Source organism: Microcaecilia unicolor, chromosome 14 (genome assembly GCF_901765095.1).
Source record: "Microcaecilia unicolor chromosome 14, aMicUni1.1, whole genome shotgun sequence".
Lineage (NCBI taxonomy): Eukaryota > Metazoa > Chordata > Amphibia > Gymnophiona > Siphonopidae > Microcaecilia > Microcaecilia unicolor.
This window is the reverse complement of record NC_044044.1, coordinates 10,388,409-10,415,432: the sequence shown is the minus strand read 5'-3', so window position 1 is coordinate 10,415,432 and position 27,024 is coordinate 10,388,409. Positions and strand designations below refer to the sequence as shown.

The window sequence follows — 27,024 nt, the reverse complement described above, 5'->3', positions numbered from 1 at the left end:
CCTTGCTCACTTGATTTCTCAATGGTTTTTATTTTGCTTCCAATAGATAACTGTTACAAATATTGAGGTCAATTTTTAAAAGACACATTAAAATGCTGATGACCCGACATGGCCATGTTTCAGCAGAAAGATTGCCTAAGTCAGAGATCTACAAATACATAAAACAATAAATAAATAAAAGCATATAGATACTGGATGCTACATCCAAAAATTAAAAATACAATAATATACAATGTTAAAAAACATTGATAAAAACAATCAAAATATACTACTCAGAATAAAATCAAATAACATAAACCTGGTTTGTTAAGATAAACTCAATGGAGAGGGCAAAAACTAAAGAATGTATACAATGATTAAAATATAAACCTAGAGTACATAAAATATCTGGACATATGGGAACATTAATGATCTATTGACTGAGATATAAGGAATAAAAGTGCCAATACATTTCAAACATAGATTGGTAAACAAGAAAATATACCAGATCACCTGAACAGCTGGTGAGAAAAGACAACGGTCACATTTGGACAATGCTCCAAATAGCTACCTTTCAATGTTGGAATGGCACTGCAAAAAAATGCAAAATCGTGTATACACTTATTGTGAAATTTAGCAACCCCAGCACAGGTTAAAAAACAAAACAAAAACAAAAAAATACAGATGCAAGCAAACAAAGAAAATATATGTGTAAGAGTAATATCTCCACGACTTAGAGGTGCGTACAAAATGGAGATTTGAAAAAGTGACACCACTAAGACAGCCAGTAGCGCCTTGGCTTTAGCTGATGGAAATAATCAACAGCCATTGCGTCTAAACTGTGCTATACATTTAAACAGAATACAACGGAACCACCACAGCCCCGTAAAGACAAAAAAGGAAATAACAGAGTTATCACCATTTTACTGTGTCTGGTGATAGGAATAAAGTTTGCTGGTTCCATAAAGTGTCTCCATCTTCTCACTGTGTTTGGTGTTCTTCATCTTGCTTGTCAATTTTTAAAAGCCATTTACCTGAGTAAATAGGCTTTCAGAAAACTGTCCACTCTGAACATGGGTAGAAGTACTTTCGAAATAGAACAAGGAATGGAGAAAATAGAAAAAAAATCTGAATTTAAAAAAAAAGCAGGTGTAAATCGCTGCAGGTGGTTGGAAGGCGGGGATAGTGCTGGGCAGACTTATACGATCTGAGCCCTGAAGAGCACAGGTACAAATCAAGGTAAGATATACACAAAAAGTAGCATATATGAGTTTATCTTGTTGGGCAGACTGGATGGACCGTGCAGGTCTTTTTCTGCTGTCATCTACTATGTTACTATGTTACCTCTTTCCCCTTTGAGAACCGATGCAAAGTCCACACAGAAGAGTATCCGCCAACTTTGCAACATAGTAATATAGTAGATGACGGCAGAAAAAGACCTGCACGGTCCATCCAGTCTGCCCAACAAGACAATATATGTGTAAACCTTACCTTGATTTGTACCTTGATTTGTACCTGCCTTATTCAGGGCACAGACCGTACAAGTCTGCGCAGCAGTACTTCCCGCCTCCCAACCACCAGTCCCGCCTCCCATCACCGGCTCTGGCACAGACCGTATAAGTCTGCCCTCCACTATCCTCGCCTCCCAACCACCAACCCCTCTTCACCCCACCTGCTCCGCCACCCAATACAGACCCTTGAAAATTGTCCCCATTATGGGGGTAACTTCATAAAGCATTTTCCACGTGGACTACATTTTTATATGTGGAAAATGGCTCTTCTAAACTTGCATGATTAAAATATGTGTGTATAAGCAAAATGACCTGTATTTATAAGCACACAGGGGCCAGATCCTATATATGGTGCCAAAAAAAATCTGCATGGAATTCAGCATATTCTATATGATTTAGGCGTGTTGTATAGAATACGCTTAGTCGATACCTTAGCACCTAAACCTACGTGTGTCTATTTACGCCAATAAAAGCCTGGTGTAAATCTGTGCATGTAGATTTAGGCACACATACCCGCATTCTGCAATTACGCATGGAAATTTTTGAATATCCACAAAACGCCCGTAAACATGCCCCTTTTAAGCTACGCGCGTTTATTTTGAACTGCACTCTTTGCAATTTAGGTACTGTTCTTTATAGGATATGCTTAGCGATATCCACGTATAAATTGTAATTGTTGCCAATTAGTGCTAATTATTGCTTGTTAAGTGCTGTTAAAAACTCAGATTCCACGTGTAACTTAATTGGTGTAATAAGGTAATCAAAGCACCTTATATAGAATCTGGAGGACTACGCATAGGCGTTCCTGGGAGCATAGTTTGGGCAGAATATGTATTTTATAAAATTCACAAGGACACACATAACATACATGCACGTATTTATACCTTTGGAGAAGGTAAATATTTGTACAGTAGAGTTTGTGCATTATCGGGAGTGTACAAGCCTATTTCATAAATGTACATCAGCTCCTATGTTGCCTTTATAAAACAGGTGTCTTTTTGAACTGTTCACATGGACACCCTGTTATAAAAGTACCCCCTACTTGTATATTACATCTGTGTAATGTTATGAATGTCATATGCACTCTTCTGTGAATTACATGGGCCTCTGCTTTCACAGACCTGGGGGCTGTGTACTTTGAGGTGCATACTGCCGGTGTGTATCGGGATCTCTTTGGCACCCTTCACGCCTTTGACCCATTGGATCTACAGATGCCGTTGGCGCTCTCTCTATCATCAAAGGTAATTTGTGAAGGGGTTTAAACTACACAGTTTTAGGAGCCATATGGGTTGTGGAGAAAACAGAGTGTTTTGCAGCTACACCTGTAAGGCGGAAGGAAAGAAGCAGACACTGCAAATGTGTACTGAAGGGAAATTCCCACTCTAGAGGTCTTCAGGGACCAGGGTCGATGAGAGACTGAGCCAGGCCCGGGCCGCTGACGCCCCTCCCCCGATCGCCACCACCCACCCCGGATCATCGCCGCTCCTGCCCCCTCCCCCAAGGATCACTGCTGTGGCAACTGAGGTACTTTGGGGCTGGTGGGGATCCCAAGGCCCTGCCAGTGGAAGAATCCAGTGCTGCTCTTCACTCCATGCCTGCCCTGCCCCTGCGTCTGCTTTTTTCTCTCATTGCGGATGCTTGGTTTCAAAACCGAGCATGCGCCTGAGGGGGAAAAGCAGCCGCTCGGCACGGCGGTAGACACGAGTGAAGAGCAGCGCTGGAGAGGGGCCCGGCGCCGGAGTTTTCTCTCTCCTGCTCCTGTCGGGACCCGATCACTCTAGGCCCATCAGGAGCAGGAGAGAGAGACCCCAGTGCCGTGCCCCCCTAGGAGGCCAGGCCCAGGGAATTTTGCCCCCAATGCCCCCCACCCCTCTCGGCGGCCTTGTCAAGGACTGGCAAGTGGTAAATGACCTTCCATTAAATGGCAGCAATATTAGTCAATGGAAGTTTTAGAAATTTGATGAAGAGGGGAAGCTGTGTTAAAGTTGTTCCTCTCCAGAACCTTGAAAGAGGATACCAGAAGTCTTTTTAGTGAAGTACAAATCCTACTGCATGGTTCAGCCCATTTTTTTAAAATGTAGGTAAGGAGCAGATTTTGGCTTCTATGTCCTTCTTTCCTACTGGATGTGGTTTTAATAATAATAATAAGCCTATATCCTAGTGTGTTAAGTGGCTAAGTTTACTGATAATAAGCCATGGGCAACCATACATACACCCCTTGCTTTTTACAAGGGGTATACAAGATGGCTCAGCAGGCAGCTAGAGTTGATTATGCTTACATACCCATGTATCCTGTTGCATTCTGGGGCTTGTAAGTCACTGTTTTCTCAGTAGAATCCAGATTGTAGTTACGTAGTTACCAACATGCAGTGGGGCAAAGCTAGGACCAAGAAGGTTTAACAACAGAGACGGCATGACATCAAAAAGCTGAAGCCATCTCCCCCTGGCTGCCGCCATATTGGTGTACTTTAAACAAACTATCAGCTAATAGTTACCGAGAAAAAAAATCCAAAATACCTGACTCCGCAAACATGAAGAATAGGTACAAAAAAGAGAAAACATCTTTAAGTTCTTAGACTAGATGCTGTCTTCATTTACTGCCACCTAAGCACTTTCCTACCTGCTGCTTCTGACCTCCAATTCGGTGCATGGCACCTTGTCCGATTCAAAGCTCATCTGTCCCGGGCACTCAGTTTATAGCTGAAATGCAAACAATACGTTTGTATGCTGTTTTAGTGATTTTAAATTAAATTTCATGATATATATGTACGGGAAGCTTTCAAATAAATAAAAAAAAAAGCGGTATAATAAACAACAAAACACACATAGGCAGACATAAGCGTTTGCTATTGATTTTATATAGAAATATCTTTATTGTCATCATAAGCAAAATGAAGGCATATAGCACAGCACTGAATCTCACAATAAAGCATTGCAAATAACAAAGCAAGCTCTGGAGCACTGGCAAACAGATTTTGAATATAACCCTCCCCCTTCACAGACCCTCTCGAAAACTCCCTCCCCCCCCCCCACACACACTCCCCTTACATCCCCCCCATCCCCTCCTATCAGAAAGAATACAAAAACCAAGGCTGTTTACTAGAACAATATAAACCTCACAAGTTTGCTATCGTTTTCTACAGTGTCATTCCTTGCCTGGATAGCACCCGGGGCGGAGCGCCGATGCGCCCCCCCCCCCCCCCCCCGGTGAAATGACACCCCCCCCCCGGGTGCACACCGCTGGGGGGGGGGGTGCCGTGGCGCGCGCCTGCTCCGAGTTCGCTAAACTTCTTTGCTCGTTCGCTGCAGCTCCCTCTACCCCAGAACAGGAAGTAACCTGTTCCGGGGCAGAGGGAGCTGCAGCGAACAAGCAAAGAAGTTTAGCGAACTCGGAGCAGGCACGCGCCGTGGCACCCCCCAGCGGCGTGCACCCGGGGCGGACCGCCCCCCTTGGTACGCCACTGGTTTTCTATAGTGTCTGTGAATGTTTGCAGTCACTCAATTTGGCGGCAAGCTCTGCCCACTGCCTTCAGCCCAGATGATGGGCCAGATAGGCTTATGCGGTCTCCTGTCATAAAGCCTCCTTGTACTTACCAAGTAACACAAGAGAGGGTCCAAAAGTACACAAGTCAGAACAACCAAAAGAAAGCACAAAAGGGCCTCTAAGGCTGGAACAGAGGTACAATCTTTAATGAAATGGAGCCAACACAGGCCGTGTTTCGGCCTGCCTCAGGGGTTAAACCAGGGTTCATAAAAAGAGTCCCAAATCGTCCTTTAAGAGACACACACATATAGATCCTCAAGCTGCGGGGCAAGTAAAAGCAAAGCAACAATCGGGGCGATTGCTTTAGAAATAAAGTTATCAATAGAAATCAAACAAAATAAAACATGGAAAAGAAAATAAGACGATACCTTTTTTATAGGACATAACTTAATACATTTCTTGATTAGCTTTCGAAGGTTGCCCTTCTTCGTCAGATCGGAAATAAGCAAATGTGCTAGCTGACAGTGTATATAAGTGAAAACATTCAAGCATTACTATGACAGTCTGACAGGGTGGGAGGATGGGGGTGGGTAGGACGTATGCATGGGGACATCAAAGCATATCATTGATATTCTAACAGGATGGGTGTGGATAGGTGAGGGGTGGGGTGATCAACAGAGAAATACAGCTTTATGGTTTATAATGGGCTAGGAGCCCCAGATCCTTGTTAAGTCCTTTCTGTTGGGTGTTAAAATATTCAATCATTCTGACTTCAAAGGTCTTATTACGTTCTTGTATGGTTTTAAAGTTACCTTTCAGGATTCTCACTGTGAAGTCACTGGTACAGTGTCATGGTCCTGTAAAATGCTGACCAACAGGGGTGGGAGCCCTACTGGCACCAGTATTGTTCATGTGATGTCTATGTAAATTGAATCTTGTCTTAAGCATCTGGCCTGTTTCTCCAATATAGCATCCTTCATTACATTTTTTTACACTGAATGATATATACCACATTGGAAGATGAGCAAGTGAAAGATCCCTTTATGTTGAATATCTTTCCTTTGTGGATGACTTTGGGGTCCTGTGAAATATTTTGGCATAGTTTGCAACTGGATAAATTCAGGGAAGTGTGCCCTTCTGTTCCTTTTCAGTCTGTGATGGAAGTTTACTTCTGATTAGCTTGTGTTTTAAGTTGGGTGGCTGAGGGAAGGCCAGTACTGGTGGGGATGGGAATATCTCTTTCAGTAATTCATCCTCCTGGAGTATAGGTTGTAGATCTCTTATGATTTTCCTCAGTTTTTCCAGCTCTGGATTGTATGTCACTACAAGGGGGATTCTGTCTGTGGATTTTTTCTCCTTGTACTGTACCAGATTCTCCCTGGGTGTTTTGAGGGAGGAGGCAATATTCTTGGAGATTATTTTGGGGTTGTAGCCTTTCTGTTTGAAGGATGCAGTCAGGCTTTTAAGGTGTCTGTCTCTGTCCCCTGGGTCAGAGCAGATACAGTGGTATCTTGTGGCTTGGCTGTAAATGATGGATTTTTTTGTATGTGAAGGATGGAAGCTGGAGTTGTGGAGGTAGCTGCATCTGTCTGTGGGTTTCTTGTATATAGATGTTTGTATATAGCCATCACTGATTGAGACCGTGGTGTCCAAAAAATTGACTTTTTCTGGGGAGTAGTCAATTTTGAATCTGATTGTAGGATGGTATGTATTGAAGGCAGAATAAAATTGTTTCAAAGTTTCTTCACCCTCCGTCCAAATCATAAAAATGTCATCGATGTACCGGTAGTATTTTAGAGGTTTGGTCTGGTGTGTATTCAGAAATGTCTCTTCCAGCTCAGCCATAAAAAGGTTGGCATATTTGACCTGTGGCTCACATTCTCATTTTGTCCCCCCCCCCCCCCCCCCCCCCCCCCACCTCTCCAAAGTGCCAATGAGATCATCTTTCATTTTGCAAAAAAAAAAAAAACCAACCAAGGATGGGCAATGATTTAATCAGTGCACAGTGTCCTATTGTATACAATTACATTTAACCCTTTGTGCTCTCATCTCCAGATTGTGTTCTGCTCTCTGGGATACAACCATCTGGGTCTGGTGGATGAGTATGGGCGCATTTTCATGCAAGGAAACAATAGGTATGGACAACTGGGAACCGGAGATAAGATCGACCGTGGGGAGCCCACACAGGTGAGCCAAAGTCTCCTCTCTTCCCACTTATAACGCATATGCTTGTGAATTGGTGAGAGGGGGTCGTAAAGCAGGCAAACAGTGTTCCTGTAAAGTCCCCCAGCTTGCCTTATGTCTAGGTAGCCTGCACAACAGAACCAGCTAATTCAAAGCCTTTGTCTTCCAGCAGGTCCTTCCCTTATGTGGCATTTTCCAGCAGGGAGCTGGAGCTCTCTGTCTTAATGCCGATCCTCAGCTTGGTTTCACAGGCTGTGATCTTTTCTATATCGTGTCCCTGCCACTCTAAAGCTCTTGAAGAATGCTGGGCTACCACTGCCTATTAGCTGGCTCTTACACTGGGTGCAGGATTTGCCTCCTACTGTTTCACAAGACCAATGAGAAATTGGCAGTGGATCACCCTAGTTGCCTGGTCAGAAAAAGACCCAGCAAAACCTCAAGGAAGGAAACAAATACCTAAGGGGCTCATGCAGAAAACTTCCCATATGGTTAACATGGGCATAATATAGTTTTAGTACAGGATAGCGATGCAGGAAGGGTATTTGAGGGCGGGTATTAATTTGTGTGGAAACCCTGACCGCAGACTGTATTAAAATGCATTTTAATGCAATCATTAGCTATATCCCTCAGCCAAGCAAGGAAAAAAAAAAGGTTTTCCTGTATGTTCTGTGCAGAAAACTTTGCACCCGGGGCAGCAGTCTATGGCAACCCCCTCGCACTCCTACCCAACCAACCTGCCCAACTTTAGCAATCTCCCTCCATTCCTCTCCCCAACCTGACATGACCTCTCCCTGCTGTCCCCCAGCAGTATAAGATACCTCTGCCCCCCACCCCTCCCCACCTGCAGCATCAACACAAATGTCCTGATAGTCTAATGGGCCCCTTCCCTCCCTCTCTCCTAACCAAAACCTTCCCCCAGCCTGTCTCCAATTAAAAAAAAAAAATCCCTGGTGTCTAGTGGCATCCTTCTCAATCCTTCCTCATGCCCCTCAGGCTCCCTCAAAGAGGCCCATTCCCTCCTGCATCTGATGCCGCCATGATGGAAGCACCCTACCCTGCATGGTACATCCTGGGGTGCATTTTATACTGCTTATCCCAGAAATAGTGGATTTTCCCCAAGTCCATTTAATAACGGACTATGAACTTTTCCTTTAGGAAGCCGTCCAAACCTTTTTTAAACTCCGCTAAGCTAACCGCCTTTACCACATTCTCTGACAAAGTACACACATTTGCATCTGCCTTGAAACAGTAAGGCACTCATTTTCAAAGCAGATGGACTTTTTTTAGGCATTTTGAAACATTCATCTGACAAAAGACAAAAAGATAAACATTTAACAAATAGCTAGTCCCAAGTGGTGCACCAAAGACTCTCCCAACCCAGCTCAGTTCAAGGCCCAAAGGCTTATAAAAAAAAAAAAAAAGACAAGTTATGATCTTAGACTTAAAAGTTTTCAAAATTAATTCACTATGGATAGCCAAAGGAAGCAAATTCCAGAGTGCTAGGGAAGTGAAGTAGAAAATACTATGACATGTTGACTTAAATTGCACAGCCCTTGGCCTTGGTAGAACCTTCTTGTGATCGTTAAGAGATCTAAGGACACATGCTAGAGAGTACGATATATATAATAAGAGAGGACAAAAGCATGGAACGATAACAGCAGAATTTTAAACCTAACACGCATAGATTATTGAAATGTTATTTTTAGTGGTGCTTCTAAGGCAACTTTCAGAAATCTCCAAACACTTCAAAACCACAGCTATTTGTCTCCTGTTTCACCTAAGAAGATCAGATCCTGTCACTCCTCTGCTCAAGCAGTTTCATTGGTTGTCCATTGAACAGCGTTTAAAATATAAACTTTTTCTCACATTCAAAGCATTTAGGCTGGGCTCACCAGCCTATCTATCTAGCCTGACGATTCCATATACCCCTACTCGTGTTTTGCGAACTTTCAATGATCACCACTTAGTACTACCCAGACCTCGTATGGCACAACTGGAAAGTACAAGGCATAGTGCATTTTATTTTGCAGCCCCTGCTTTATGGAACTCACTGCCTTTGTCAGTTCGGGGCAAGCTTCCACTTTAAAAATTTAAGATGGCATTAAAAACCTGGTTATTTCAGCAGACTTATGAACCTTAATCTTGGGCATCAATTGGGTGGTTTCTGGAATTCAGCTCCTTTATTGAATTTTAGGTGTATTATATAATTTGTTTCTCTTGGAATGAATGTTTCTGTATTATACCTCCATTTATAGTTCCTTTCATTATATTTGTTATTAGTCTGTACATCACTTTGTCCTGCTAGTCAGCTAAAGCAGTATTCCAAGTCTAGAATACATAAATAAATACATTGGACCTTCAAGAGGTGCAGCTTGGAGGAAACACCTTTCAGCAAGTCTCAAGCACCATATTCGTCATAAAGTCCAAAAACCTTTTAGTTGAAATAATTTTTACTGATGACATAGTTTGAACCATAAACAAAAATGATAATACCAGCCATCTGCAATTTATGATACAACTTTCAGAAATACCCACACCTACCACGTCACCCAACTCCCAACCCCATATACGTGTATGCCTAGTATACACAGAGGGGCATAATCGAACGGAAACGCCTATCTCCATGGGCGTTTATCTCCGAGAACGGGTCCGTGAAGGGGCGGGCCGAACCGTATTTTCGAAAAAGTGGACGTTTTTGAGCTGGGCGTTTGTTTTTTTTTTAGCGATAATGGAAACTAAAAACGCCCAGCTCAAAAACGTCCTAATCCGAGCCATTTGGTCGTGGGAGGGGCCACGATTCGTAGTACACTCGCCCCCCTGATATGCCAGGACACCAACTGGGCACCCTATGTCAGTGCGGTGGACTTCAGAAAAAGCTCCCACATGCATAGCTCCCTTACCAAGGGTGCTGAACACCCAACCCCCCTCCCCCAAAACCCACAAATGTACAACACTACCATAGCTCTTAGGGGTGAAGGGAGCACCTACATGTGGGTACAGTGGGTTTTGGAGGCCTCCCATTTACCAGCACAAGTGTTATAGGTGGGGGGGGGATGGGCCTGGGGCCACCTGGCTGAAGTGCACTGCGGTACCCACTAAAAGTGCTCCAGGGACCTGCATACACGCAGGCCTCTAGGACTGGTTGCTGCTATATAACCTTGGCACACCAGTTGACACCTGAAAACTAATCTCTACGAAAACGTCCTTTATTGGAATAACCGCCTTTACTCACAGTTAACTGCAGATCAGAGGTTGTGCCCCACTGGCAACGAGTCTCCCTGGTACTGAGATGAGCAGTAGGTCAGAACTGGCAGAATGCTGTACAATGCCCTCATTCAGCCACATTCAAGGAAAGAACTAAGTTGTCTAACGTGGCTAACACAGGAAAGGGAACTAAAACTGGCTTACAAAAATGGCCACTACCGCATGGACTACAACAGGAAACACAGCAGGGCACACTCTGACCTAGTAGGCAGGGGGAAAAGCACCATGGGAGAAGAGCCTACCAACTACCAACATTGTGAGACTGTAACACAAGCTAATGAAATCACGGAGCCCAATACCCTACACCCACCACAATGCAATGCTGATGTGACCCTGTACTGCACCCGAGAGCCACATCTGATCCAGGGAAAGGCTGTGACAGGATCGAACACATTCTGCTGTCATGGAGGTGGGTACGGCATTTGAGGCTGGCATACAGGCTGGGAAAAAAGTTTTTAAAGTGGGTTTTTTTTTGGTGGGAGGGGGTTAGTGACCACTGGGGGAGTCCGGGGAGGTCATCCCCGATTCCCTCCAGTGGTCATCTGGCAGTTGGGGCACTTTTTTGGGACTTGTTCGTGAAAAAAAAGGGTCCAAAAAAAGTGACCCAAAATCACGGTAAAAACGCCTTTATTTTTCGATTATTAGCTAAAGACGCCCATCTCTCCTCGGCTAATAACCACGCCCCAGTTCCGCCTCCACCACGCCTCCGACACGCCCCCGTCAACTTTATTCGTTTCCGGGATGGAGTGCAGTTGGAAACGCCCAAAATCGGCTTTCGATTATACCGATTTGGGCGCCTTTGTGAGACAAACGTCTATCTCCCGATTTAGGTCGCACTACAGGCGTTTTTCTCTTTCGAAAATAAGCTGGACCGTCAAGTAATTCGGATGGTCAGTAAGATAAGCATTTTATCCCCAACCCGCAGATGACAATGAACATCAAAATCAATATCAGAAGGCCTTCACTCTTATGACCCTCTGAATATATCCACAATAAAGGAGAGGGAAAAAAAGGGAAAGGAAAGGGTCCATATCAAGATCCCCTGGTTCCATCAAGTGATGGAACCCAGTAAGAACCCAGTTGCAGGCCCTGGGTGATAAGGATTGCATGTATAATTCCCTTATAGATTAAAAAAAAAAGACTTCTTCAAGTTAACGGATATCCTAGCCCCATTTCTTTCCATCAACATCAAAGTATGAAATTTCTAACACCACATCCAACAGGAAGGTGAGTCAGTTACAGTCCATACTCCTAAAATAACTGTTTTACCAATTATTCCTGCTTTCTTAATAAGCTGACGTCCACCCCTGCCCTGCAATTCTGTCCAAAAAATGTTTTACTTCCTTTAATTGTAACTTTCAAATAGTAATTAATATATATCAACTAGAAAAAAAACATTACTCGTCTTGCAAAAAGCAAAGGCACAGGGACAAGTATCCGACATGAACTCATGTTTCGCCTACTGACTGTATCAAGGAAAGTCCCCTGCAACAACAGAAAAAGCATTTTAAAATCATATTTCACAAAGAATGTAAAGTCTTTAGACAAATTAAAAATAGTCCAACATACTGTTTAAGAACACCATGCCAAATCTACAAATATCTCTAAAGAGCACCATGGCGGTGGCATTTTTCTATCATTCAAGGTCATGTGACAAGAAGCAACCTATCACAAAGCTACAGTAGCATCATCCATTCTATCTCAGCATTCAAATCAAGTTGAGTTATAGAGTTCAAATAGTAGATCCAGCGTTGTTTTTTTTATAATTTAGAAATCTCTCATATAATGGCCACCTTCCCACCCTACAGCTACCTGATTAATAATTCTTCATCAAATATCAATTGTGCTCAGTCAAGCGCAGCTTAATAGGATGAGTACTCCATTCCAAATAAATCAAATCACAAGGACAGGCAATGATATACATCACCATAGAACCTGTACAAGAGATATCAGTTCATGCCTTGTTACACTTTCTTGTCCAACAGTTACCAACAATAGAAGTTTGGCACCATTAGCAATGATTATATTTCCCATGTACTCCCCCGAATTTTTTTTATTTTTTTTTATTTTAGTTACATTTGTACCCCGCGCTTTCCCACTCATGGCAGGCTCAATGCGGCAGGCAGTGGAGGGTTAAGTGACTTGCCCAGAGTCACAAGGAGCTAGCTGCCTGTGCTGGGAATCAAACTCAGTTCCTCAGTTCCCCAGGACCAAAGTCCACCACCCTAACCACTAGGCCACTCCTCCACTCTGCAGGAGATCTATATCTGTAGGATGGTAAAGTTTTGCCAATAGTCTTCCCCCTTTGATACACCACAATTGATGGTTCTGAGAAAATCAGGTAAAGTTGTAGAACAATGTACAACTGATTCGTAAACATTGGCACATTCTACAACTTTACCCAATTTTCTCAGAGCCGTGAATTGTGGCGTATCCAAGAGGAAAGAATATTGCTCTTTTTAATTCCATCTAATTTTATAAAATTACTGTTTCCATTCTACATGCAAGCAAATACAAGTGTGTTTGCTGGTAGCCTTATACATATTGAAAGGAAACTCTGGAACAAGGGGTCATAGGATGAAGGTAAAAAGGGATAGACTCAGAAGTAATCTAAGAAAATATTTATGGAAAGGGTGGTAGATGCATGGAACAGCTTCCCTGTGGAAATGAGTACTCTAATTAGAAAATGGATGGTAAAAAAACCCCTAAACTTCAATAGCTGCATGTGAGTTGATGTGTTGAGTGACACTTAGATGGTGACTCCATCTGCGATGACTTAGGGCTGGTGCTGGGAGGACTTGTATGGTCTGTATCCCTTATATGGCAATCCAGTTTAAGATGGGCTGAAAAGTGCTTCAACAGCAACTTAGTGGCTGGAACCTGAGGACAATGCTGGGCAGATTTTTACGGTCTCTGTCCTGCAAATAACAAGACAGATAAGCTGAAGTGGGATTCAACAGCAACTCCAGAAGTGGGAACTTAAGGACAGGGCCAGGCGGACTTCTATGGCAAATGTCTCAGAAACGTCAAAGAAAGACCATGACCAAACATTTTACATCACATTCATTGTTGATTTAATCATGAATTGATAATGAGTGTGACAGTTGGGCAAACTGGATGGACCATTCAGGTCTTTATCTGCCATCACTTACTATGTTACAATGTTACTATGGGGCTCATTTTCGAAAGAGAAAAAGTCATAAAGCACCATTTGGATGGATTTCTTCTCAAAACGTCCAAATCAGTATTTTTGAAACCTGTTTTGCAGATGTCTATCTATGCATTTTGTCTGCAGTGCATCCAAATCACAAGGGGGCATGTCAGGGGCATTTCAAAGAAAGGATTGGGGCGTGCCTAACACATTGACATTTTATAGCCATAATAGAACATAACTAAAATGTCTAGGGCGAAAACTTCAATGTTTTGGTCTAGACTGGTTTTTCTAATGAATAAGACACAAAAAGGTACTACTACTACTATTAAACATTTCTATAGCGCTACTAGGCTTACGCAGCGCTGTACAAATGAACATGAACAGACAGTCCCTGCTCAACAGAGCTTACAATCTAAATTGGACAGACGAACAGACAGCTAGGGGTGGGGAAATTGCAGTGGTAGGGGTGATAAGTGAGGGTGTTGAGTAAGAGAGTCATGGTTAGGAGTCAAAAGCAGTAGCAAAGAGGTGGGCTTTAAGCCTAGACTTGAAGACAGCCAGAGACTGAGCCTGACGTACTGGCTCAGGGAATCTATTCCAGGCATAGGTAGCAGCGAGATAGAAGGAACGGAGCCGGGAGTTAGCAGTGGGGAAGAAGGGGGACGACAGGAGACATTTACCCAGCGAACGGAGTTCATGGGGAGGATTGTAGGGAGAGATGAGAGCAGAAAGGTACTGAGGAGCTGCGGAGGTGCCTTAAATGACCAGATGACCATTGAAGGGATTCAGGGTTGACCCTCTTACTCCCCCAGTGATCACTGACCCCCTCCCACCCCCAAATAATATGAATAAAAATAGTACTCACCAGCCTCTATGACAGCCTCAGATGTTATAGCCAGATTCATTAGAGCAGCATGCAGGTCCCCTGTAGACAGGTGGACCCAGGCCCATACCTCCTCCTAACTGTTACTCTTGCGGTGGAAACTATGAGTGGTCCAAAACTCACCAGAAACCCACTTACCCACATATAGATGCCCCCTTCACCCATAAGAGCTATTGTAGTGGTGTACAGTTGGAGGTGGTGGGTTTTGGAGGGCTCAGCAGACAAGATAAGAGAGCAATGATGAGAGATGTATCTGGGAGCATTATATGAAGTCCAGATCAGTGCCCCCTAGGGTTCCCCACTGCTCTCCTGGGATTTCTGGGGGACTAGTCTGCTAAAAATGCTGGCCCCTCTTATAACCCAATGGCTTGATTTTGTGCATTTTTAACTTGTGCGGGGGGTTTTCCCCGAAAATGGTCTAAAGATAAATGCACAAAACCTTGTTCGAAATGGGTATATTTCCTATTCGGATTTGGTACGTTTAACACAAAACATCCAAAGTCCAATTTAGACACACTATCGAAAATATCCCTCCATGTATCTGAATTCAAAATAGCATGGAACAAGCATAAAGGATCTCTGAGGGAGAGGAAGGGATCATAGTTGGCACTGGATAGTCCATATGGTCCCTGTCTGCTGACCTTTTCTTGTTCTATGTGTTTTATAAAAGGCTCTGTATTCAGCAGAACCTTTTGAAAAATACTAGGGAAATACAAATGTCCTAACATGTGGACGTCCCATTTCCCACATAGAGCCCCTATAAAAATGGGGCTTCACATTTAGGTCCCTGATTTTTAGTATCTTAGAATTAGCTAACTTTTAACCCAAAATTCAGGATCTTAATTTAGAAACTGTGTATTTTTTGAAAATTGATCTTAGGTGTCACTGTCAGAACTCCTTCCAACATAATCGCTGACCAGTCACTAGGCTAAAGGCTACTCCAAGCTCTTCTTTCTCTTTATCATTCTCTCTGGCAGGTGCAGTATCTGAAGCGCCCTGTGGATATTTGGTGTGGTCTAAATCACTCTTTGGTTCTGACCCATGGCACCGACCCCAGCAAGGAGATCCATGGCTGTGGCTGCGGAGCTGGGGGTAGACTGCCGGGTTGGCAAAAGGGCAGTGCAACCTTTGTCAAGCTGCATATCAAGGTGAGGGGTGAAAACACAAAGAGGTAAAAAGACAAGGAGCAGAATCAGTCACAAGTACAGTGGCTATAGAACGTCTACACCACCTTGAATGTTCTTGTTGTGTCGGTGCATCAGAACTGCATGCATTTTATTTATTTATTTATTTGCATTTGTATCCCACATTTTCCCACCTATTTGCGGGCTCAGTGTGGCTTACAATACATTATGAGAGATGGAAATACAATTTGTTACAGTACGCTTATGGGTTACATTGTGAAGAGTTGTGGGAAGACAGAGTAAAGTCAGGATATCATTTGGGAATAGAACAATGGAATAAAACAATGGGGAGTTGAGGGGCGATAAAACAGTATTAAGGGAACATAAAGGTCTAACAATTTTATCTGTGGGTTGAGTTTTAAGAGAGCATTTAAATGATGAGGTCTTTTTCTACTCATCCACATACTATGTAACTTTAAGGGGGGGGGGGAATGTTCTATTGGTGGACAAGTCTGTACCCTTCTGAGTCAATACTTGGTGGAAGCACCTTTGGCAGAATTTACAGCTGTGAGTCTGTTGGGATAGGTCTCTACTTATTTTCTCAATATTAGACTATTCTCCTTTGAAAATTATTTGAGCACTGTCAAGTTTCATGAGGAGTATTGGTGAACTGCAATGTTCAAGTCAAGCCACAGATTTTCAATTGGATTGAGTTAGGGGCTCTGACTCGGCCACTCGGGGATATGGACCTTTTTGCTCCTTAGGCACATTCCACTGTAGTTTTGGCTGTGTGCTTCATGCCATTGTTGTGTTGAAAGGCAAACTTATGTCCCATTTTCAGCCTGCTTGCTGAAGGCAGCAAGTTTCCTAAAGGACGTTTATGTACTTTACTCCATTAATTGCCCCTTCTTTCCTGACAAGTGCTGTAGTCCAAGCAGATGAAAAACATCCCCACAAAATGATGCTGCCGTTCCCATGCTTTACAGCAGGGTTGGTATTCTCCGAGTGATGTACTGTGTTGGGTGTGCGCCAAATGTAAAGCTTTACACTCAGGCCAAAAAGTTCTATTTTAGTTCTGTCAAACCACAAAAATGTTTACCACATGGCTACAGTGTTCCTTCGCATACTTCAAATGGGATTCAGGGTGGGTTTTCTTGAGGGATGGCTTCCTTCATGCCATCCTATCGTGCAGGCCAGATTTAACAGCTTGGGATAATTGTCGCCACATGTACACTTTGACCAGCCTTGGCCTGTAGGTCTTTCAAATTTGCCTTTGGCCTTTTTGGCTGCACCCTTGATCAATATCCTTCTTGTATAATCAGTTCCGAGGGATGACTTGATATTGGCAGAGACTTGGTGGTGCCATACGCCTTCTACTTCTTAATAATTACCTTGACCATTCTCTAGGGATATTCAAGGACTCGGCAGTTCTTTTATACCCATCCCCTGATCTGCCTTTTCTCAACTTTGTCCCGGAGTTCTTCTCTACCTCCTTTGTGATCACGGTTGGGGCTTTGCTTTGAAATGCACTCTCCAGCAGAGGGAACCAACAGGAACTGCTGAATTTATCCTGTCAGCTTGTGAATCAGTACAATTTTACACAGGTAGGGCCAATTTGAAAGCGTTTTATTACACCAGAGCTTAAAGGATTTAGCATTGTTACAGAAGTACAAGGGGGTGAACCTTATTCAAATAAGATATTCCCTGTTTTCCCTTTCCACTTCATTTTCTAAGGATTTCTGGAATATATTTTTCCTTCTCCTTTTGTGGTTAGATGTGTGAATACATGGAATAAATAGTTTTACTTCATTTTATTTCTAGACTGTAAGGCAACAAAAGGTGAACATTTTGGAAAGGGGTGTAGACTTTCCATAGCCAGTGTCATTATTTAATTCAGATTTACAGAGTATGTCCTATGAACCAGAGATTTAGAGCTAAGGGTTCTTTGGTCTAAATGTTTTTCCTTTAGACACAAAGGGACTCATGTAATGAAGCTTAGCGTGCATGAGCTATGTAACACATTTTACCTAAACCATGTTAAAACAGTTCCTGAACATGTAAATAAGGAAGCATTACATGCAATAAGGTTATGACAGGTTCATGATAGATAACACTGTATGCTCTGCTCCATCAGCTATTTACTAACAAGTTAAAAATGTAGCACCTGCTTCAGACCACATGCAAAGTTTTGAGTGTTTATGCTGCCTCAAGAAACGCCTCAGGTTAACTGGCCTAAAGTAAAAGGGGAAGGTATCATGGGTCATTTCATTTCCCCTACAACCACTTCTAAATGAGAAATCCCCTTCACCCTGGCACGATCAGAATCCCTGTCACAACACCAACCTCTCAATCCTCTCCCCCCAACACCATCAAGCACTTCTACCCCTCCCCTTGTTAAATCACCCCGTTGCTGGACCCTCCTGATTCCTCATCCTAGTGAGGATCTTCACTGGCAGGAGGGAAGGGGAAGGGAAATGGGACTTGATATACCGCCTTTCTGAGGTTTTTTTTTGCAACTACATTCAAAGCGGTTTACATATATTCAGGTATTTATTTTGTACCAGGGGCAATGGAGGGTTAAGTGACTTGCCCAGAGTCACAAGGAGCTGCAGTGGGAAACGAACTCAGTTCCCCAGGATCAAAGTCCACTGCACTAACCGCTAGGCTACTCCTCCATCAAAGCCCCTTTGCTGGCACTGCTGCTGAACTCCAATTAATTGATACCTGATGGTGCGAGGAGATGGGTACATTACCAGTGCTGCAAAATGGGGAGTGGTTGGTGATGTGCCACAAGGGTTTTGATGGTGCTTGAGTTATAATTCCAGTCTTGAAGAAGGACTTAGAGAGATTAATCCTTTTACTTCTGGGTGGTTAGTATGGGTTATTTAATGCTTTTTTTTTTTTTAGTATCTATGCTAATACCATGCACATATTATTGATGATTTCCATGTGCACCCAATAAAATTTATTGCATAGCATGTTCCCAATTACATTTTTCCTGATTCACATGCTAAAAAAAAACCTTTATACTAAACATTTGATTCCATAGGCTCCAAAATATTAAAAAGTCTTTCAGGGGCAGTTTTCATTAATCTGCTGAGTGGCAAAATTAGCAAATACTTTAGTACCTGTCAAAATTAGTGAATTGTCAAAAATAAACTTTCCACATATTCTGTACCTGCAACTGGAACTAGGAGGGGAAACTATGTATGGACATTTGAAAATTCAATATATACAAACATAATTCACTCTCCCTAACTCAAACCATCTGAAACAAAGGGATAGCTTTCATAATATGCAGAGTAAGTGACTTTCCAGCAATCCAACCACCAAGAATCTGTTCTATCACTGGAAGTTGTGATCCTTTATGTTCCGCTTAAGGGACTAATTATTAAGGTGCAGTTAAAGTCAGGCTTTTTTTACTGCACCTTAATGTGCTATGGGAATGGCTAATCTGTGCTATCTCATGGTCACTCCCATGGTACAAGAATTATGCTGCTTGTGATCAACCTCACACGCAGTGTTATTTTTGCATACTATCAGACTACCAGACATGCCAAGTCACAGGCATTTGGCGTGTGACACACACATTTAGGCCCCTTCTCCAGCTCACATACATTTGCTCTGCTCCCTGCCCCCGCAGTTACACTCTGCCTTTACTCCCCTGGTATCTCTCACTCTCCTAACCCCACCACCACCACCCCTGTGAACCTCACCTGTATGTCCGGCAGCATCTTCAATGCTTCTTCCGGCCAACGCAGGCCTCCTCCCCTCTGCCTGCCAGAAAGAGGAAGTTGCATTAGAGGAGGCAGGCGGCAGAGAGGAGGAGGCCTGCGTCGGTTGGAAGAAGCATCTTCAATGCTGCTAGCCAGACAGGCAAGGCTCGCAGTGTGCCGAGGGGTGGGGCTTGGAAAATGACCCAGATACTAGACCTGGGGGGGGGCTTGGAAAATGGCCCAGATACTGGACCGGGGGGAGAAGCACGCACAGAGCAGGAGGGAGGGAAGCAAAGGGGCAATTGCTGTAGCAAGGGGGAAGGGAAGAGAGATGGTGGCCCCTGGGGGTGGCAAGAAAGAAAGAAAGATGCTAGCCCCTGTGGAGGCAGGACAGTAGGGAAGGAAAATAGATGCTGGCTCCTGGTGGAGGTGGGGGGGGGGGGGGGGGACAGGAGGGACGGAAGAAAGATGGATAGATTGTGGCTCCAGAGGTAGAGGTAGGGGTGGGTGGTGTGAAGTAAGGGAAGAATGAGGGAAGAAGCTGAACATGGGGAGGGATAAGGACAAAGAAGGGTAATTCTGGGAATGGGGAGGGAGGGGAAAGATATGGACACAGAGGAGAGATGGTGAACAGGGCAAGAATAAGGACACAAAGAAGGGAGATACTCAGCATAGCAGGAGGATAGGGGCAGGGACAAAGGTTACTGGACAGGGTGGATAGAGATGCCTTCTGTCTCGCTGCACCCTATGCCTGGAATAAACTTCCTGAGCCCTGAAGCTGATAACACAAACAGCGGAGACAGACTCATGGCAGGAGGATTTATTTCAACTTATAGCTGCCCTGTCTTGTCAGCTCCGTCCTTGTGCTCTGAGGGTGCTCCAATTGCTCGGTGCTCACATTCACTGTAAATGCAATCGCCACTGATTCACACACTACTTGCTCACCGTCTCCACAAACCCACAAAATGGCACACCATCGCAGCACACTATCTAGCTGTGTGGTAGGCAATGTATCCAGAAGAGTTCAATGATATTATTCTTAGGGTGACGTCATGGTTGGAGGGCAGGGAGCAGCGCAGCCTTGCAAGGAGTGGAGGGAAGGCACCAGGGGTCATGAAAGCAGGCAGTCCATCATTTGCTTGGGGCCAAATCGAGAGGAGGTAATGAAAACATGCAGTATCAGAACCGAAACCAACATGCCACATGGTAAAATCTGCGGTACATGCTTTTCTATCTGTAGGAAGAGACGATGGTGCAGGGAGGAGGATTTTAGATTTGTTAGGAACTGGGCAACATTCTGGGGAAGGGGGAGCCTATTCCGAAAGGATGGGCTCCACCTTAACCAGGGTGGAACCAAGCTGCTGGCATCGGCATTTAAAAAGGAGATAGAGCAGATTTTAAACTAGAGACTGGGGGAAAGCTGACAGTCACTCAAAAGCGCATGGTTCGTAATAAGGTATCTTTTAAAGATATCACCAAAACAGGGAAGATAGGGTATCCTGATAGCGAGGTTGCAAAAGAGACCATAGTAGATCAGGTGTCCTTAAATAAAAATAAAAATCAGACAAAAGATTGCAAATTAATACTGTCAAGTACTGAGCATGATGTAAATAGGAACAACAAACATAGTTTGAAATGTCTATATGCGAATGCCAGAAGCCTAAGAAATAAGATGGGAGATTAGGATATATTGCACTAAATGAAAAATTAGATATAATAGGCATCTCTTAGACTGTTGCTCAGGTTGTGAGCACTTGAGCCCAGGCTGAGGCCTAGTATAGGTGTAAGGCCGAGGCCAAGGTTGGGCCGAACAGGCACTACACACTACCACAGCTACCAAGCATACACGCACACACAGCAACCAACTTGCACCTCCAGAAAAGGAAAGATAGGGTATACAGGCGGGCCTCACGGCCTATCGGGAACCCATTTACTCAGAATTCAAGTAGGCGGGCCTCACGGCTGAACCGGAACGGACTCATATGTAGGGAGGGGAGAAAGGGAAGCACGCACAGAAACATGCCAAGCAGAACCCCACGGCACATACAGGAAATAAGGGACTACGAAATAAAGATACTGTAGGTGGAGACCCTCAGCAGAGAGGGAAAGAAAAAGTCAGCAAGAATGGAGTGCGGTGCCTAACACACACACCCAGCACAGAAAGAAAATAGTGCTCAGCAATACAGACGATAGTTACAGCAAAGGAAGAACTAGAATGGTCACAAGGGAAGACTGCACTAAGCAGACAACTGCCAGAAGCAGGGAAACTCTGCAGACAAAGGGTTAAACCAAGCTCTGAACACACAGCTGCCCAAGGCAGGGAACTCTGCAGATAAAGGGTTAAACCAAACTGAAACACACAGCTGAAAGAGGCAGGGAAGCTCTGCAGATAAAGGGTTAAACCAAACTCTGAAACACACAGCAGCCAGAGGCAGAGAACACTGCAGATAAAGGGTTAAACCAAACTCTGAAACACACAGCTGCCAGAGGCAAGGAACACTGCAGATAAAGGGTTGATCAGTACAGGGAAAGCGCAAACAAACAACCCCCCACGGAGAGAAACAAAGGAGTCAGAGTCGGCTACAAGGGCAGGACTTACAAACAGAATACAAAAACACAGTACACAAGGGTAACTCGGAAGGAAGGGGTACTAAAACAAACAAACTGGAACGGGACGAGGTAGAAACTCACCACACAGCACCACAGTCAAACAGAGAGAATCCCAGGTGCAGAATAAAGAGGTAATTAGGCACACGCTGGAAGCAGACAGAGACAAAGCAATAGAAAACTGCAAGCGAGGTAAGGAGTAACCAAACTCCACAAAAATACACAGCTAGTAGCTCAGACAGAGCAAAGGGAAGGCTTCAGCAGAATAGGAATAATGCCAAAGCAGGGGTTGTAGGGAAAGGTAAGCTTAAGTAGATCAAACTGACATCAGCTCAGCCACTGACGGGCCAATCAGGAGCAGTCCCAAGGATTTCCCTGTCTGACTAGCAGAATTATAACAGAATCATAACAGAGACCTGGTAGAAGGAGGATAACCAGTGGGACACTGTCATACCGGGGTACAAATTATATCATAGTGATAGGGTGGATCGAATTGGTGGAGGGGTAGCATTGTATGTTAAGGAGGGCCTTAAATCAAATAGATTGAAAATTCTGCAGGAAACAAAACACATCTTGGATTCATTATGGATTGAAATTCCACGTGTAAAAGGGGAAAAGTTTAGTGATGGGCGTGTACTACCGTCCGCCTGGCCAGGATGAACAGACAGATATAGAAATGTTATTGGAAATTAGGGAGGCTAACAAACTGGACAACACGATAATAATGGACATTTAAGGATTGTTTTATCTAAGCACATGATTAAAAGTTTTTTGACCTTTTTTTGAGGGCCTCTGGTACTTTTTGTTTTTGTTCATTTCCATATGAAATCAGCCCAGTGGACCCTAGCTTCCCAGTGCTCAGGCCATGAGGAATCCACCAGATGTCATTCAGGTCACGCTAGAGTTGGCTCAGTCTCTCCTCTGGTTGACAATTTTGTTCCAGTTGATCCTGGGACTACCATTCCAAATTCCTCTGCTCTAGAAGGTGCTTACAGCAGATGCATCCATTCTGGGGTGGGGAGCTCATTTAGATGGGCTTCACACTCAAGGTCATTGGTCAGCCCAGGAGATGGATTTTCAGATCAACCTTCTGGAGTTCCAGGCAATTTGGAACACTCCAAAAGCTTTCAAAGATCAGCTGTCCAATCAATTTGTTCTCATCTGAATGGACAATCAGGTTACAATGCATTTTGTCAACAAGCAGGGGGGACATGTTCCTACCCTCTGTGTCAGGAGGCTGTCGAGATGTGGAACTGGACCATCCAACAAAGGATGATTTTCAGAGCCACATATCTAGTGGGAAAGCTCAACAGCCTGGCCGACATTGGTCTTATGAGTGGTCTCTCAGCATGGGCATTGTTCATGAGATTTGGTGGATCTCTTTGCCACTCAATACAATCACAAAGTCCCTCAGGCCCAGGTCACACAACAGACTAGTGTCAGATGCATTCCTCCTTCGTTGGGGGACAGGTATTCTGTATGCAAATCCTTCCTTTCCTCTTGTTGGGAAGATTTTATTGAAACTCAAGTAAGACCAGGGAACCATGATCCTGATTGCATCATATTCGCAGAGGCAGATATGGTTCCCACTTCTTCTGGAGTTATGCTCCAAAAAGCCATAGAGATTGGACAGTTTTCTGACCCTCATCACACAAGAATGAGGGGTCTCTTTTGCATCCCAACCTCCAGTCTCTGGCCCTCACGTCCTGAATGTTGAGAGTGTAGAATTTGCTTCCTTGATTCTCCCAGAGGGTGTCTCCAGAGTCTTACTGGCTTCCAGGAAAGATTCTACTAAGAGGTGTTATACTTTTAAATGGAGGAGGTTTGCCGTCTGGTGTGAGGGCAAGGCCCTAGATCCTCTTTCTTGCCTTACACAGAACCTGCTTGAATACTTTCTACACCTCTCCGAGTCTGGTCTCAAGACCTACTCCATAAGGGTTCACCTCAGTGCAATTAGTATTTACCATCATCGTGTAGAAGGTAAGCCCATCTCTGTACAGCATATGGTTGTTCAATTCATGCGAGGTTTGTTTTTGACAAAGCCCACTGTCAAACATCCATCTGTGTTTTGGGACTTCAACATTGCTCTCAAACAGCTAACGAAAGCTCCTTTTGAGCAATTAGATAACTATTCTCTGAAGTATTTGACCTGGAAGGACTTGTTTTTGGTGGCAGTTACTTCAGCTTGCAGGGTCAGTGAGTTTCAGGCCCTAGTAGCAGATCCATCTTACATGAAATTTCATCACAACAGAGTAGTTCTCTGCTCTCACCCTAAGTTCCTTCCTAAGATGGTGTCTTAACCAGTCAATCATCCTGCCAACATTCTTTCCCAGACCTCATGCCCATCCTGGCGAAACAGCACAGCAAGCGAGCTTTGGCCTTCTACCTGGAATGGACTAGGCCCTATAGACAGTCCACTCAGCTTTTTGTTTCTTTTGATCCTAACATGACGGGGGTAGCCATTGGTAAACACATTCTTTCCAATTAGCTAGCAGACTGCATTTGTTTCACTTATGCCCAGGCTGGGCAGACTCTGGAGGGCCATGTCATGGCTTATAATGTCAGAGCTATGATAGGCTGCATCGGTAGCCCACGAGGTCAGTCTCCATTGAAGAGATTTTCAAGGTACAACGTCGTCTTCAGTCCACACATTCACATCTCACTACTGCCTTGAGTAGAACACCTGACGCAACAGCTGGTTTGGTCAGAGAGTCCTCCAAAATTTGTTAGGGTTCTAGAATGCAACTCCACCCTCCTAATCCCATTTTATTCTGTTCCAGGCTGCACCTTTCATAACCAGTGTATATATAGTTTAAGGTTAATTGTTCAACTTGGCCTTGCCATTGCAAGTCCCTATCGTCCTAATGTTATTGTTTTCGGTGAGCCTGGTGGAGAATTATATGGCTTGCTTGTCCTTGGAGAAAGCGTATTCTCTGAGCACAGAAGGACAGTTATTCTCACATACCCTCCCATCTCCTGTAGACGTTGAATTTAGTTTTTAACTATGTTATTGTGCTGCTGTCCCCCACTTGTGAACTGAGCGGGAAGGCACCTGTGCACACAAGGTGGGAGCTTTTATTTGTTATCATTTGTATTTTTCATCACCTTGATATGTGTTGCAGCTAGGGTGGTTTTATCAAATCTCAGTGAACATAAACATAAATACTGCCTCAAGCTCTTAAAGGAATAATAGTATGCTAGGCAGCATTTCCGCACCTGGCCACGTGGATGACGTCAACCACATGTGAGATTAATTGGCCTGCTGTCCTCGGAGAATACCTTGTACAGGTAAGTAACTTTGCTTTCTCACCAAGATGAAGTTTTCTTACGTTAGAGGAAGGGATACAACAGAGTACCCACAAAGAGGTTCTCAGAGGCAGTGGCGTAGGAAGGGGGGGGGGGGCGGGAGTGCACGTCACTCGGAGCTGTGTCGGCCCCGCTGGTTCCCTGCTCCCTCTGTGCCCCGGAACTTCCGGGGCAGAGAGAGCAGGGAACCAGCGGAGCCGACGCAGCTCCGAGTGACGTGCACTCTGGGCGGATCGGCCCTCCCGCAGGTAAGAATGCGCTCCGGGGAGGGGGGGGGGGGTTGCGCAGCAGCGACCCGCCCCGGGTGCCATTAGCCCTCGCTATGGCACTGCTCAGAGGTAAAGCATTCAAAGGTTAAATCACCCTTGGTCACATGCAATATGACCCTTTCAGGAAGCTGACTTGCTTTAGCTTACAATACAAAGCATAATGTAAACATGCATACAGAAGTTGTAAGGGCAGATCACTGGGAAGAGTTAGAATAGCAGAAACAGTTGTTTCACATTCTTCATTTTTATAGTTTTACAGTCCTTTAAGATGGCCCAGTCCCCCTCCCCTTTTCTCTCTATCATGTATCCTTGTATCCCAGAATTCTATTTGTTTTTTTCTAGGTCCCACTAAGTGCAAAGTTCATCTGCTCCACTCGGGAATGCTTATACATTCTTGCCAGCTATGACATTGAAGAAACATCAATTTATCGTGACCTTCCCGCAGGCAAGTCACAACCACAGGGTACAGACGGGGAGGCGGAGGATGCCCAGGCCTGTGAGGAATATCTGAGCCAGCTATACAGATGCACCAGCCTTGAGGAGCAGATTGCCAAGATGAGAGAGATTGTAGGGGAAATGTCACTCTTCAGCTTTCAGAGAGACTTCTTCTGGGAGGCCCTGAACATGATGCATAGGTCCGGAGTCCAGAAAGAAACCCCAAAGTAGGAGTCTTTCCATAGCGAAGGGGAAAAGAGCAGATGTGGGTGGGGTGGGGTGGGGTGGGGTGGGATGGAAAAAAAAATCACAAACAAGAACACAGGAAGCATCACTGAAAACTGTATTAAATCTTCTCCAGCGGCAAAGAAAACAAAGAATTTGTCGGCTATAGAATGTTTTGGTTTTAATTTTGAAGAACTTTATCATGCATGTCGTGATTGAGGGAAGAAAGAACAATTTTTTTTCATTTTTTTTAGACCATCTCCAACATAACTGGAGAGAATAATAAAGGTACTGAGAAATGGAGCTGTGGCAGGTGTGCATCTCTGTGAAGGGGCCAAGGCAGCATATGAAGGGTTGATGGGGGATAGGGGATGATGGGAGGGCCAGCTAGCTCTCTTTTGCAGTAGTACCATATAAGATGCACAATCCCCAGTTTATAAAGAAAAGGAAATCCTTTTCGTTTTAACTGGGTTTTTTTTTGTGGGACAGATCTAGGTTATTAATTTTGTTATGTTTTATTACATTTATACACTGCCTTCCTTGAACAAAATCAACCCAAAACGATCTACAATTTGGTTGACTTGCAAAACTATGCGAGACCTTCCAGATGGAATTCAGGATTCAAGTCGTCATCAAGGATAGGCTCAGCCAGTCTTGATTGTGCCCCACTGCACCTATGGACTTGTAGTTTCTGCTTTTCAAATACATTACAACAAGTCCTACTCCCAGAGATGCAATGCAGATAAAACTACCGTAGGACTGATTGAGCCCCTGCCGTTGCAAGACATGACATTTAGGAGTGCGCTCATCTTCCATACAGGCTGCAAGAAAATAAAGTAGCAACACAGTAGGGTGCCACAGTTTGAAAGGGAAAAATATAGAG

At 44.2% G+C, this 27,024-nt stretch overlaps 1 protein-coding gene across 1 annotated transcript in view; it reads left to right on the top strand.

Annotated features, from left to right (window-relative positions):
* FBXO24 (F-box protein 24) overlaps positions 1-26,147 on the top strand; it is a 53,306-nt gene extending 27,159 nt beyond the window's left edge. Inside the window, exons 7-10 of the mRNA XM_030188132.1 lie at positions 2,610-2,731; positions 7,030-7,161; positions 15,437-15,607; positions 25,824-26,147. Of these exons, the coding sequence (XP_030043992.1) occupies positions 2,610-2,731; positions 7,030-7,161; positions 15,437-15,607; positions 25,824-26,147 (749 nt within the window). The remainder of the gene's footprint in view (positions 1-2,609; positions 2,732-7,029; positions 7,162-15,436; positions 15,608-25,823) is intronic.
* Positions 26,148-27,024: the final 877 nt, after the last annotated feature.